Raw genomic sequence first — 15361 nt, 5'->3', positions numbered from 1 at the left:
CAATAAAATATTAAAATACTATTAATTTTTAATAATTTGTACAAAAATTTTTTACCCATAATTCCGGAAACGATCTCTGTGAGCGATTGTGATTTCGAATTTTCTGTCAGTTTTCTTTTGGTTGGTATCACATGTGAAGCAACGACTGCTGAACTTTGTGTTAATAATGTATCCAACGCCGCTAGACAAGACGATATTTTTTGGGCCAGAGTTCCATTGATTTCTTTTTCTTCGTTCCCACGAGTTAATAGATAAGCCATTCCGACGTCCCCGATGCCTCCCCATTGGATAGATTGCTGTAAAATAAAAAAAAAATTTATAAAGCCATTGTTTCTACAACACCTATTGGAAACCAATGTCTGATGTGAACAATGTATGTGATACAATGGAACGTGGAGTAAAAACGATTTATTCTTACCGCCGGCAAACCTCGTTTTTGTCTTTGCTCTGAAATCCTCTCCATGATAGAGTTTGCATAACCGTAATTGGTTTGCCCTCTGTTGCCCCGGCCACACGAAATGGACGAAAATGTGACGAAATATTCCAAATCTTTGCTAGCGCCTTCCGATGCTTCGTCTAAATATTTAGTAGTTAAGACTTTACTGTTGTACACAGTCTGGAAGTTGGCAACTGTTTGGTTTTCAAATATTCCGTCTCTCAAAACCTAAATTGATAAATAATGTTCGAAACACTGTAGTGACGTATCGAAAGTAAACTTAAAATGCAATAAAAAAAGTACCCCGGCTAAGTTGAAAATTCCACCAAGTGGTCCTAAGCTGAGGGCTAATGCTACAGTATTCTTAGCTCCCGACAATGTAGTCAGGTCGAATGTGCTGATTTCCACTTTGATATTTTGGTTTTTCCAAATATTCACTCTATATTTCTGGTATCCAGTTTGAATTCCACTCCGAGAGCAGAGAATAATATTTCTCGCCCCCCGTTCGACAGCCCATTCAGTAAGTTCCATTCCGAATCCACCAAGACCACCTAAACTCAATCACGATTAAATTTACAATCAAATAACATTTAGAATAAATGTACCTGAAAGTATGTAACTTTTGCTGGGATCAAAGTACACCCGTCGGTATGCTGCAAAGTTCAATCTCGGAGACTCCCCGGTCACTTCAACGATTATCTTGTTTCCAGTCTTATTATTTGCGTATGATCTACATGAACGAAAAATGTAATTTAATATAAAATAAATACATGAAATATTATTATAATTTACCTGAAAGCAGACTCGACATCAGAATATTGGTATATAGTGAACGGCAGAGGTTTTATGACATCAAGTTTTATTCTCGATTCAATGAATGAATAAATACTGTCAACACACGAATTATTCAAAATAGGAATATCGTCAAATTTGGCTGATACAACTCCAAATCCACTTGGAGAATCTAAAATCAATATAATTATTAAGTTCTTATAATATTTGTTCCGTGATAAATTGGTTCTACAAGAAAAATAAATAAGCCCAGGTTTATTAATTTGTTTAGCATCCAGTATTTTACATTACGTAGTTCATACATTTACATACCTGTCTATAAGTGACTTTTTAAATGTTTTTTTCACATTTTAACGACTTTGAAACAAATTACTAAACATTTTCTAATAAGTACTAATCAATATATAGAAAGATAAATAAAGAATACGGAGCTAGTACTTGTAGCGCTTTATAAGAAATTGTTAACTTTATTAATTAACCTATTTTAACTATATTTTGCTATATATTTTACTTTTTAAAACGGTGATTCATAGCTAGTGCGTGTGTGTTAAAAATTAAAAAAAATATTTTAAAATTTACTTGATAAAACTGAAACATCTGTATTTTCGGTGATGATAATTTTCGCTTCATCGGCAAGCAGTTCTGGCAGACGACTGGAACAATATTTGGATAGAATAGCATAATCAACTCCTTGATTTAGAGTTAACTTTGATACCGTGTGAATGAATTTTGAATCAAACTTTGTAGTTGAAACCTGACTCACCTTAATTTAATATAAACTTAATATTAAGTACCCAGTAATACATTTCATTCTAAAAAAAAACCTTTTATTACTCACTTCTGGGTAGTTGGCTTTAATAACTTCAAGTTGTTCATTAGTTTCAGCTACGACAAACACTTTGCACTTGAGAGATAATGCAATTGAAATAGCTGCATAGTTTACACTATTTTCACTAATAAATACCAAAACATTTTTGGATTCCGATAAATTTCCTTTGTGTATTAAAGCGTAGGTGGCCTAATACATATTGATAATGTATTTATTTAAACTCAAATAATATGATTTTATTATCTAAAACACCTTACCACATAGTAAGAGTATGGGACAGTGGCGGCTTCTCTCAGAGTCCAGTTTGATGGTACATTCCATACAATAGCATTTTTCTGATTGACTGTCGTTGATAAAGCACCAGTCTTGACCAACCCCATTATCTTTTGACCATTTGACTTGATACCGGAAAATTCTACTCCAAAGTCAGTTTTCTAAAAAAAAATATCTGTTGAATAAAACGTACACAAATATAATTAAATATTAAATCATTCACCATGGAAGAAACCGATGCTAAATCGACATTGTTAACACCAGCATATGATATTTTTATGGAATCACTGCCGTCATAACTGTTGGAATATCTAAAAACAAGACACAATTAAAAATAATTAAAATTTATTCCGTTTAAAGTGTAATATAAGTTTCTACTTTGAAGATTGGACCCATTGAAGTGTTGTCAGATCACCTTTGGAAAGCACCGATACTTTAGCATCAGCAGTTTGAATATTTGTAGCAAGTTTTACATCAATTGGTAAATGTCTATAGGATCCCCAAATTCCAGATCTTTCCACGTTGAAGAACAAATCGATATCAAGCAGGGGGGCAAAATCTTTCAAAGTATAGTTTTTGCCAGACTCTGTCAGAATACATCTAATCGAAATATATATTTTATTATTTATCATAGTTAACAATTAACTTGGTTTTAAAATAAATTTACTACCTAATGGGATTTTCTTCACCACTAAATTCTTCGACTAAACATTTAGACAGACCGAGAACACCATTGATATTTTTATCACTATAAACTACAACTTTTTTGTTTGTATTTTCTTTAATATCAGCTAGTTGCTTTTGCAAAGATTCCACCCATGAAAACTGTTCATCCTCGATATTCAAAATTGTGTACTCGTATTTAGGAGAAAGCTGAAATAGTATTAAATTGAATAAATTCATTGAAGCATTTTATAACTATATTATGTTACTTTTTTCAGGAGGAAGTACTTCTTATTTTCGTTTTCAATAACAGTCACTGTTTGGAGATTATATGATTTCAGTGTTGACGAGGCAATAGCAGATATGTTTTCAACCAAAAGAACAAATCCTCTTGGAGCTAAAGCCGCAGAAATTTTACCCAATAAAGTAGCATCAAACTGAACATCGTGGGCAACTATCAAGTGGTATCCATCAGGTAACGATTCATTTTGGATATTAAAGTCAACAATCTCAATATCTAATGACGATAGTTTGCTTTGTTCGATGTCAACTGGTTTGTTCGAAAGAACGGTATAGTCCACCTAAATTATCGTCAAGGTCAATTTATATAGCTTAAAAACGTTCTTATTGTTGTAATTGCTTACATAAAAATTGGCTTCTGCTTCAATTATCTGAACAATGTCAAATGCCAATACGCTCTTGTTGTGTACTTCTGCTGCTTTAACGTAGTGTACTCCTATGTTTTCCATGAATAAACCAATCAAAGAGTAAAGAACTTCTTTCGTAGTTAAATCGTTCGACTAATAAAACACAACATAACACTTTGGTGTTTACTTATAATTATTGAATTGAGTAAACACTTACTGTATCCGTGTACGGAATAAATGTGTGACGTTCCAGAGTGGCTGGAAGTTGTGCATTCTTTTTTAAAGGAGCAGGCGTCACTTTCAAATTTGAAATAGTGACCCCACCCGATTGCGTTGTTTTAGCATAACCAAAATAGTTAACTTCAATGTCTAAGACAGGTGAAATAAAATAATTATGAAATTACTTTATCCTACGTTAAGCTTTTATGAACTACCTTTAGTGTCTGTCGATCCCTTAGCGACTTGTTTATGGTACACGGGGTCAATTATAACTTCTTTAATGTAAGTTGGTAAACGTAGTTCCCTGGTTTTGATAGATATAAGTTCAAATTGTAAAAGGGTATCGATATACGATACCCAATTTCCGGTCCACGCAACTTTACCTTTTGAACCTAAAAAAAATCTTAATAATAAATTGTTAAAATATTATTAAATGGATTTACCTTCACTGTTTGCTTCTATAAAACCTAAAAATTCATCTTTATACTGATATCCACGAAGTCTCAACTCCTTGTAAAAATCGTCAGCTTTCAAATCCATTTGTTCCGAAATGGGTGTTAGATGTTCCAATTGAGTTTCTGCTGAACTTTCAGTGAATATTTTTACAGAGCCCGAAACTGTTAAATACCCTCCTTCTAGTAGCTCAAACTCTCCTGATCCATTGAGTATGTTAATGTTAAACTGAACACTACCTTGATATAAAAATAGCATATATTTAATTGATAATTAATTGACTTAGGATGATTTTATGTACCCTCGGTATTAAGTACTGTAGGTCTAAGGAATCTTATATTCTTGAAAATCACTGGAACGTCTTCAAACCATTTCCCTTGTAATTTTGCAATAGCTTTCCATACTAATGTCTACAATTATTGAACAATGCATAATGTGTTTACAAAGAAAATTAATACCAAATGGTACATGTGTACGTATATAAGTTATAAGTAATCACCAAAAGATCTTACTTAAAATATACTTTTTTGGAAAATGATATTTCATGTGAATACATTTTGTCTACTGCCATTATAAATAGTGACTCGTATTTTCTGTCTAATTATTAATTCAGTAAAACCATTGATTTTAAATTAAAAAGATATGTACATAAAGATTTATATAATATAAAAAATATTTTATGCTATTAATTGCTATCAGCCTCTAGGTTGGTTGTATCCGTTTATATCAAGCGTAATGTAAATGGATGCAGCAAACCTAGACTGACAGCTATTAGTAGCTTCCAGTATTAACAATATGATGACTTATCTGTATATTTTAAAATCAATGGTAAAACTAAAAAAAAAATATTGAAAAATTGACCCAAATACACTTTTTTTATAAAATCGATTATCCTGTTTTAATTTAATTAAAAAATAAATAATTGTAGATCCTTGGAAATGTTTCGTCATTTAAGTGCTATTTTTATTTTAATACATTTTAAATCTTCCATTTTATTTATGTATCTGTTGCATAAGTTAGAAACGGTTATGCTTTTTTAAAAAAGATTTAAAATGCAATAGAAGTTTCCTCATAAGTATTTCTTAAAAGAATTTTCAAAAAAATTTAGCTTGAGATCACATGACTAGTTTTTTAGTAAAAAAATGTCCCTGACAGGAAAAGTTCTTGTACCTTGAAAGTAAACTGACTTCAATCTTTTTTTTTTTTAAGAGATTTCTTTTTATGTGGATTCTTAAGGTTTAGTTTTTAAAATTCTATATTTAAACCATATAATATGTTTTTAAATATGACAAATTTTCACATTTTAACACAAATTTTCACAGTTTTTGTTCTATTTATTATTTTTTCCACTCATACTTTTATGTGGAGTACGTAGACACGGTGTAGTGTAGTTACACACACTCAGTCACAAGTCATACACACACAACCATTTGTTATATTGCCTATATTGGACTCCTCAAATTTACAGCACCGTCAATCTCTTTTAGAGAATTTTAAGTGCTCGGATTTTTCATGGATTCCGGGATAAAAATTTGAAAATTTTTTAGTAATTGAATTTTAATTTTTGAAAATAATTTAATGATATAAAATATTTTTTCATTTTTTAAAAATACTAATTTTATCAACAAAAAAAACTTTACTATTGCATTATTAAAAAAATTTTTTAGTAGGCTACACACAGGTATATTTCGGGCCTGATTAGACTCATCTACTCACTTTATGTTAGTTTACCTTGCACACACTGACAAATCACCATAGTATTACGATGTTAAAATGTAATTCAAACTGGATTAACTCTAGCCCCCTTATATTAAAAAATGCGCAACATAGCAAAAACTGTTCTTGCGAGGAACTACCTTACTCCATATATATTCCTCATAGAATTATAAAATTCCACAATTTCACAACGCACAGGGAAGAACTTTATCTGTGATATAACGTTTTTGTTATTCGGGGAACAGAAATACAATTAAAATTATCAGTATGAGAACTTTCAGTTTTTTTTTTTTTAAATTTAATCATTAAAAATTAAAACCTTCTGTCACAGATAAAGTTCTTCCCAATGTGTTGTGAAATTTCGGTAATTCTACTATGAATAAATAACAGGTATAACGACCTCTTAAACAGTAAGGTTTACATAGTGCTAATTCCTAGATTTTTAGATATTTGTTTAAAATTAAACATATGATTTCTAAAAAGGCATATCCTGTGATCATTGTTGTATATATGGCCAATGGGCATAAGTAGTATAAGTATCATAAAGCATCTTAAGTAACATTAAAACATCAAATATTTAAAAAATATCATGTTCATACAATATATCCTGCAGCTGGATAGAGTACACGACCATCTATAGTATGTCCGACTAAATATTTATTTTCATCTGTTTTTATATCAACTTCAACTTGATTATCATCTGACCCAGAACTCTAAAAATGAAAATTTTAAGGTTAAATTTGAATCAAAAACATTGGGGTGTCTATTCAATTATAAACGATTAATCAAATACAAAGAAATTCTAAAAAAACATATTTGAACTGTTAAAAATACTTTTTCGACAAAATTGGGCACCACGTAGTCGTTTGAATGATCCCACTTTAACATTGGAGATATCATTGGAGTACCTCTAACTACTGGGTACTCAACTTTGCCATACAAATTTTGTAACTGCGGCTCTGCTCCGGCAATATATAACCTTAAATAAATATAATCACGTTTTCAGCATGCAAATAATATTATCAAATTCTAGAATCTAGATAAATAAATGCTTACTTTCCAACTGCTTCCAACAAGAAATTCACATGATTTGAAACAGTTTTTTTGGTCAAACCGACATTTGTAACTGTAGGGGATAGTGATCGCTTCAAAATTGCTTGTAACAAACAATGGGGGGCAATTTCAATTGCTATAGCATTTGCAGGCACATGCTTCATTGCACCATGGAAGTAAACGGGTGAACTTATATTATTTAAATGGTAATCTGCTGACGAGTACTGGGCTTCCGGTGTATTCCATTTGTGTTCGGGAAAAGTTGTACTCTTCCAACGACTGGACCTTGGTTTGGGATTGGCCATTATCTACATAAAAAATAAAGTAGGTAAATTAAAATGATTATCAATTAAATACATGCGCCTCTATGATCATATTTTTTTTAAGAGTAATTAAGTCTATAATACTATGTACCTTATCATAATATGGTTTTAATAACGGTATAAGTTCATGTAAGTATGGTGAATGGAAAGCATATCCCATCGAGTCTACGGGCTTAGCGAATATACCTTCTTGTCTTAGAGTTTCGGCAAATTTCAAAGTTGTGTCTTTAGGTCCCGAAATAGTTACACTGTCTGCACTGTTATGACAAGCAGCTATTATACCTTCAGGAAGTCTTTTTTGTATCTCTTCCCATGATAGCCCTACAGCAACCATAGCTCCTGCAGGCACGTTAATTGTTGTCAAAATTTTAGATCTCCAGTACATTGTCATTAATGCCTCTTCCAAAGTGAAGCAGCCATCTGCGTATGCACATGCGAGTTCACCAACTGAATGACCAATGATACCATCGGGATTGATACCAAGTGAGTGTAAGATATTAACAAGACCTATCTAAAGAAAAATTACAATATTTATGTAAAACAATATATGATTTTTATGCGTATAATACAATATACACTATACAGTTAACAATTAGCTAAAATTACCTGGACGATAATAATCGTGATCGTAACATTAACTATACTCTTAAATGTATTTTCGTCGGATTTGTAAAATAAATCATAAACACTAAAGTCATGTTGAATTAAAATTGAATGTGCATTGTCTACAGTTTGTTTAAAAACCTCGAACTTCACTAAATCAGTCACTAAATCCAACGATTGACTTCCCATGCCTGGAAATATGAAGTAGATAGGCCTTTTATCACCAGAAACATTTCCTTGCTAGAATGATAATATTTAAGTTTAATTTTGTAATTTTTATACATTTTTATAGTTAACTTAAAACTTACAGCTATTTCAACGTTTCTAGGAGTTTCCCCAAGAATCGAATATCCAGAAAACTTATAGCCGGGAATTGGAGATTTGTAAATATCATCAATTAATGATAAAAGATCACTGTTATCCGCATAATTTTCTATCTAAAAATGAAATACCATATTTATTTAAGTACCTATAAAACAAATACTTAAATTTCAGTATAGTATTTTAAAGTAATATATGTATTTATTATTATTTATTGTAGGTATATTACTTAAATATACATACAGATAAATTATAGTATGATCTTTAGAATTATAGACTAAATTATAAATTAACGTAAACAACTAACAGTCTCAAATTGTTCAGTCAATGCTTCTCTAGTTCGTCCCGACAAAAATACTAGCCTCGGAATTTCAAGTGTTGGCAATGGTATTATCTGAGCTTTTTTATCATTAGCTCTTAGAATAACATGAACATTTGTACCTCCAACACCAAATGAATTAATAGAAACCATATTACCTGGTAATGGTGTTTGCTTATCAACAACCTAATAAATTCAATCGAATTAATATACAATTTAACTTTAATAAAATAAAAATCCTTGATATCACCTTCAGTTCTCCACTAACGAGTTTCGGAATATTGTGGTTTAGTGTTTCAAAATTAATATTAGGTGGAATAATTCCTGTTTCTAACGCATAAAGCATCTTGGCTATCGATACTAAGCCTGATACTGGTTCTGCGTGGCCCGCATTTGACTTAACAGAGCCAACAAGCAAAGGAGTTTTACGGCCAACACAAAACACATCTGAAATGGCATTCAATTCTTGTTTGTCTCCAACCTATACATAAATAAGATAGTTTAAAAAATGATCGTTAAAATAAATTGGCTTAACCTACACCCGTCCCAGTTCCATGAGCTTCGACATAATGGACATCATTGGGATTTAAATTTGCACGTGCATAAGTATCTCTAATTAGCCGACTTTGCACTGACTGTGAAGGATATGTTGCGCCTTCGATTTTGAACCCATCGGTGTTAGAAGACGTTCCTACTACAGTTGCGTATATACGTTTGGCATCTGATGATTTTCTTATGTAAAGAGCAACAATAGCTTCACTTCTGACGTAACCATTAGCTAAATGTAATTCATAAATAATTTAATTTTTTGAAATTCTGAATCATTTTAAACGTCAATAAGTTTTCTCAACTAAACTAACCACCAATATCAAAAGGTCTACTTGTTCCCGTAGGACTAAGCATATTATACCGATGGTACATGACTGAAATGGCTGGTTTTAAGAGCAAATTAGTTCCTGCAACAATAGCTGCATCGCATTGACCCGTCTGTATTGCGGTGATGGCTTCGTGAAGACAAAATAACGCGCTCGAACATGCAGTGTCAATGGCGGCACTTGGACCTGTTAAGAATTATTTGAGCTTTGTAGAGATGAAATTGAATTGAATTTGGAAGTTTAAATATAAATACCATTAAAATTGAACTGGAATGAAAGTCTGTTAGCTAACATAGATCTTATGGCACCTATAGTTTCATATCCAGACATTTTTTCTGGTGTGCGTTCAAAATAATCCGCCGACTCGGTGGTCATCATGCCAACGTACACTCCCGTCTTTGTTCCACGTATGTCCTGTGGGTTAACTCCTGTGAATTTTAAATGTCACACGAAAGCGTTAATTACATAAAACTAAATTGTTTTGAATTTATAATTATTATGAAAATACCAGCATCGAGTATAGCTTCATGTGTGACCTCGAGCAAAATCCTAAGTTGTACATCCATAGCATTAGCCAGTTTTGAATGAATCCCAAAAAACTCAGCGTCAAACTTGCTTATTTCCTTTAATTTTCCTGTTCTTGGCGGAACTCCATACATGCCTAAGTGATAGAATATATTCAATACATCAAAATCATTTTAATCTTAAATTTGATGGTAAATCATTTTTTATACACTAGTTTAATCAATACTACAGATCAGAAATTGAATTTACCTGGTGACCATCGTCTATTATCGACAGTCAATAAATCAGAATTGGTGTACAATTTTTGTTTAAATTCTTCAGTAGAGTTACATTCTGGGAATCTTCCAGAAATTCCCGATATCACTACTTCGTTTTCTTCCGTCATATCTGCAAATCAATAAATTCTTATTGGGTGGGTAGGAGGCAATTATTTCAATAATTTAATCAATGATTATAATAAAACATCCTTTGTTAATTAATTAGTTGTAAGTATTAATCGATGGTGGCTTATGTGATAAGTTCAAACTAGGATAATTGCTTAATCAAAGCTTATTTTCTACCTAAGTAATTTGAATGTAATAATAATATTAAATACCTAGGTACCGATAAGTTAAAAATTATTGAGAACTCACTGATGTTTTCAATTAATAGATAAGCTAGTGTTAATTATTCAAAATAAATCTAATTATGTAGTTTTAATAATCGTCTTATTAATTTATCCCATGATTGAATTCATTATCATTTATCAATAGGTATTATAATTTTATTATCTGTTTCGAGTGAATAGAAAAATTTCAAGAATTACCTATGTAAAAGTTTAAAACAATTATAAATATTTGTGCTCACATGTTGTATCCCATAAAATGAAATAGTTTCCAACTTTTCTAAAAATACTAAATACTTTATAAAAATGAAGTTTTTTATTTTACTTGTTTGTTCAGTTTTAAATAATTTATAAGATAATTTTCGTCAAATTTCTAAGCACTTTGATAGTGAAAGGAACACTGCATACATTGTCTAATCTCTAATGATAAGAAGTGTACCTAGGTATTTTTTTTTAACATACATATTGTTCTGTTTGTATTTTTCCTTTGTTTAATTACAGGACATTAATAGGTACATTATTTATTTATTAAATAATAAAGAGTATTAATAGATAGTTAATTTAAACTAATTTTACTTTGAACTTGAGAACACAGCAGAATTCGACAGCTTCAGGAAGAAAAAATGTGTACAAACTAACCATTACCTAACTAATATTTCCGTTGTCGCCTTCTAATTGCATAGAACATTTAACGTCGTAGTCTATAAATTAAGTATTTAAATCTAAAATACGACTATTAAAAATATATATATATAGGTATTTTAACAAACATTTTATTTATTGATAGGATTAAAAATTCATAATAAGATTTAATTATATTATCATTTTACTGGTTTGTTATTTAACTATAACATAATAAATTATTAAAGTTGTTATGAAATTACTTTTGAAATAATATTACTGCGGTCAAAAAAGAACACATGTGGTTTATCTAACAGATTTATCCAACTTAATTAATTATAAACCGAAAAACTACGCTAACATAAAACTTCGTTGTATTTTATATATGTATATTATACATATATTATGTTAATTGTTATTATAATTATTACATTACAATAACTACTATACTATTATTACTATTATTATTAAATATTATTATATATTATTATACATAAAGAAGAGGACATCTCGGTTAGGAGCTCGGCTTCCCTCCTGACGTCTGATAGGGAAGGATTGGGTGAGTTTACACACTAAGCATACATGACAAGTAACCTAACGGGTGACCTAATCTATAGTTTGACAAGTAGTCACTCACTACGACTATCGGCTCCTGTCGGAAAACTCAGGAGTGGCTCCAGAGACATGGTTGAGAGGAAATATTAATTTTCAGAAAACTTTCTATATTGTAATATATTTTTTTAGTAATTTTTTATTAACAATATACATTTTAAAAATACGGGATTGGGGCACGGCCCATAGCTCCCCCCCTCCCCTTGAAGCCACCCCTAGGAAAACTTAAGGTACTCAGCTCATCCTAAGGTGGAAAAATTAGGGTAAACAAGAAGTAAGTGACTCCCTACTCTCACTGGCTTCCTACGGATCTCTCGGTGGAATGGTTTTTTTTTTATTCAGCTTATTATTATACTAAAAATCAATTAAATAAAGTTCTATTGATACAACATAAACGTAAGTAAAATCTGATTGCACCATTGTTCTTACCTCGACGAGTTACATAAGTTCTCACAGTAAAAGTTCAAATTAGGTTGGGGGAACTAAACTGCATTTACGATTATACCATAATTTATTATAATTTATAACTGCATCTAATCATAACATCCCAGTGTTCTTATTTAGTTCAAAATGCTGTGCATTACAAATGATAGATATACTTTGTCTTCGTCAACGAGGCGTTAAAACATTTTATTATATAAATGGAGTAAAGGTGAAACGATGGAGATAATAGATTTCGCTTAATTCGCACTCTCAATTTAATACAATATGGAATAAAAAATTGATATAAAACATTTAATAAATGAATCATTTACTACAAAGGTCAATTTGTATTATAATAGAAACTATTTTACTATCTATTTAAAGGTCGTCTTTCCAATGTCATTTATTGCACTGATTTTATAATAATCCGTAATATTGTAAAATAGACGCAATCACTTAATGCACATGTTTAAACATTTATTCGGAGATTTAAGGGTCTAAATACAATTAATAATACAATTATTAATTCATATTTAAATAATCTGTTTTACAATGCTTTGTGTATTATATTGATTCAAATTTTAAATTTAGCATTCAAAATTAATTCACAAACAAAAAAATCTTGGTATCGCCTATAAGTGTCCAAATAATATTAACAGTCCTAAATGTGTATTATTGCTGGAAATATTATGAAAGCACATCCATTTCAACCACAAAATAATTTGGAAATGTTCGTGATTTTGAAAAATTTAATGTTAAATTTAATTTTAAACAAAAAAATTGTGGCTTTGTATAGTAACTTGATATTTTTTAATTATTATAAGTACAAATTATAAAGAACCTTCATTTTTTATTTTTTTGATCCAGTATACCTGTTCATTTTAATCAATATTTATACAAAAAAATTTGAAAATTGCATTGCTTGTAGAAAATTAGAATTGAATCAATATTTAAATCTTTTAAGTTTCTATGACTAGGTTATGTATTGTGAATAACAAAAATCGTTTTCGGATAAATGCAAACATCCAATTTCGTTAAAATTTGAACTTCTAACGTCCGTAAAATATATACTATTTAAGCTTAACTTTTAGAATTTGAGTTGAGCGATGAACGTATAGATGTTACAATAATGTGTGTTCATTTATTTATTTTTGTGTCTTTATATTGTTGTAAAAATCCTTGGATTATCTACTTTGAAGTTGGTTTCTGGTACCAAATTGTATCTAGTTTTTACTTTGGTGGGTAAAAAGTAAAAAAATATGAACATTCGTTAAAATTTTATAACCTAATATTATTAAAATAATTATTTAGTAATCTTGGTTGCCAAAAAATTAGACTGTCTCGGTGTCTTTGCAGAGTTGTTTTTCATCGAATTCAATGATTTATCATCCAATTCAAATTGAACATTCCTATACTTACACTCGAAAACTAGTATACATCAGAGCCTACCCATTTTTCCAATAAAAAACTTTCGAGCTTATTGAATTGTATGTTTAAGTCTATAGTATTTCGTGTTATAATAAAAATATTTATGAACTATAACTACAAAATTATCTGTTTAATTATTATCGAATGATAAACAAAAAATAAAATACATTTTTTTTAATCGCGATATAATTCATGGTTACTTAGATTATTTATAAAATCAAAAATTTTGGAAAAGTCCGGGAGTTCAGTCTGCTATATAGTAGGTTTAGAGTGTATCTATTTCCATTGAGTAGGTCACTACAATTATAGATGACATCGACCTGCCACGAATAGTTTCCGAAACAAGTAATTTTGTGTGTACTGCACTGGATACTTCATGATAAATTTGTAGACAAATCGATATGTCATACCCCCAAAAATTTTATTCTCTACCGTTTAATTTATAGGTGATCTTACTTTAAGATGACTCAAAAGTATAAAAAAAAAAAACTATTCTGCGTAAATGCATTTTGTCTATGTTGCGCGTAGGCCAGAGATAGAAAACCAACTGTGCACTAACATATTCTTAGTTATTATTAAAATAATAATTTGTATCAAATGAAAGCAAAAAATAACATATTATATCAAGGAAAAATATGTCATATGAGGTTTTACTAAAAACTCACCAAGAAGCATGCAGTGAGAAGATTAGTCACTATAAGTAAAATAAAAATATTTTTTTATAAATTATTTTTTTGTATAGGTAATCCATTAAAAACATGATTTTACAAAAAGTGTAGATAAAAAAAAATATTTATTGGGTATTTTTCGTGGTATTTACCCCTCCCCCCAAAAAATAACTCACTGTTTCCGAAGGATAGTTTATGGTGTAATTCATTTATATTTAAATATGATGATTGATCTAACATTTGAATTACACATGCTTATTAAAAAAATGTGATCATAATATCATAAGTCTATTCAATATTCTTAAATTCCTATAAGAACGATTAATGAGGAACCTTGTAGGTAATACAGTTTTAAGGACAAAATAAAAACGTCATCCCACAAATCACAAAAAAAAACCTAAAGAAATGTTCATGTCCATAGGTACATATTATCTCAAAAAAAGAAAAATATCTTAACAATTAATATTGAATTATATCAATAAAATGCTAATAAAAATATTTCAATTCCATACCATTCATAATTTAAAATCACACAAACCTTTATTTGCTGTCCAAAAATGTATAACTTAATAAATTACCGAGGAAAATAAAAATTCTCCGCCTGAAATGAACTTACTAGTGAAATATAAATATCTGACTTGATGTCTCGACGGTGATTGAACACTAAAATGAGAATAAACAAGTAAATCAAAAATATAAAATAATAAATATGTACAATTTATCTGACACCTACACTGTACCTACACTATGATTGGATCATAGGAAAAAAGTTTATGGCTTTATGGTGTTATTCAATTTGATAACAAAGGTCGCACTTTTGGCTATTGATTAGGGTCGGCATAATGTAAAAAGTGTATAATAATATCATATTATTTTAATTATTACATACATATATCAGGAAAATAATTTAATAGAAATTAAGTTTTTATTTATTATACATTTACACCTTATCTATTGC

At 29.9% G+C, this 15361-nt stretch overlaps 1 protein-coding gene across 1 annotated transcript; it reads right to left on the bottom strand.

The window, feature by feature from the left end:
- Nucleotides 1-42: 42 nt before the first annotated feature.
- Nucleotides 43-15101, bottom strand: LOC111040344 (fatty acid synthase-like; the record flags this gene model as incomplete). The annotated part of the gene is made up of 31 exons (XM_022324220.1): nt 15020-15101; nt 10297-10434; nt 10031-10183; nt 9777-9950; nt 9508-9708; nt 9187-9425; nt 8898-9128; nt 8636-8833; nt 8316-8444; nt 8011-8247; nt 7496-7915; nt 7085-7389; nt 6863-7007; nt 6628-6741; nt 4614-4722; nt 4303-4551; nt 4075-4251; nt 3858-4009; nt 3638-3793; nt 3263-3574; nt 3001-3203; nt 2709-2930; nt 2554-2641; nt 2315-2491; nt 2067-2246; nt 1808-1991; nt 1229-1400; nt 1042-1166; nt 740-987; nt 419-664; nt 43-296 (listed from the first exon to the last, which is right to left on the bottom strand). Coding segments are annotated over exons 2-31 (5936 nt in total), but the record flags the coding sequence as incomplete, so codon positions are not given.
- Between the last annotated feature and the right edge of the window lie 260 nt (nt 15102-15361).

The sequence above is a fragment of the Myzus persicae genome, unplaced genomic scaffold (assembly GCF_001856785.1).
Source record: "Myzus persicae strain clone G006 unplaced genomic scaffold, MPER_G0061.0, whole genome shotgun sequence".
NCBI lineage: Eukaryota > Metazoa > Arthropoda > Insecta > Hemiptera > Aphididae > Myzus > Myzus persicae.
The sequence above is the reverse complement of the archived record's forward strand: the minus strand, read 5'-3'. Positions and strand labels throughout refer to the sequence as shown.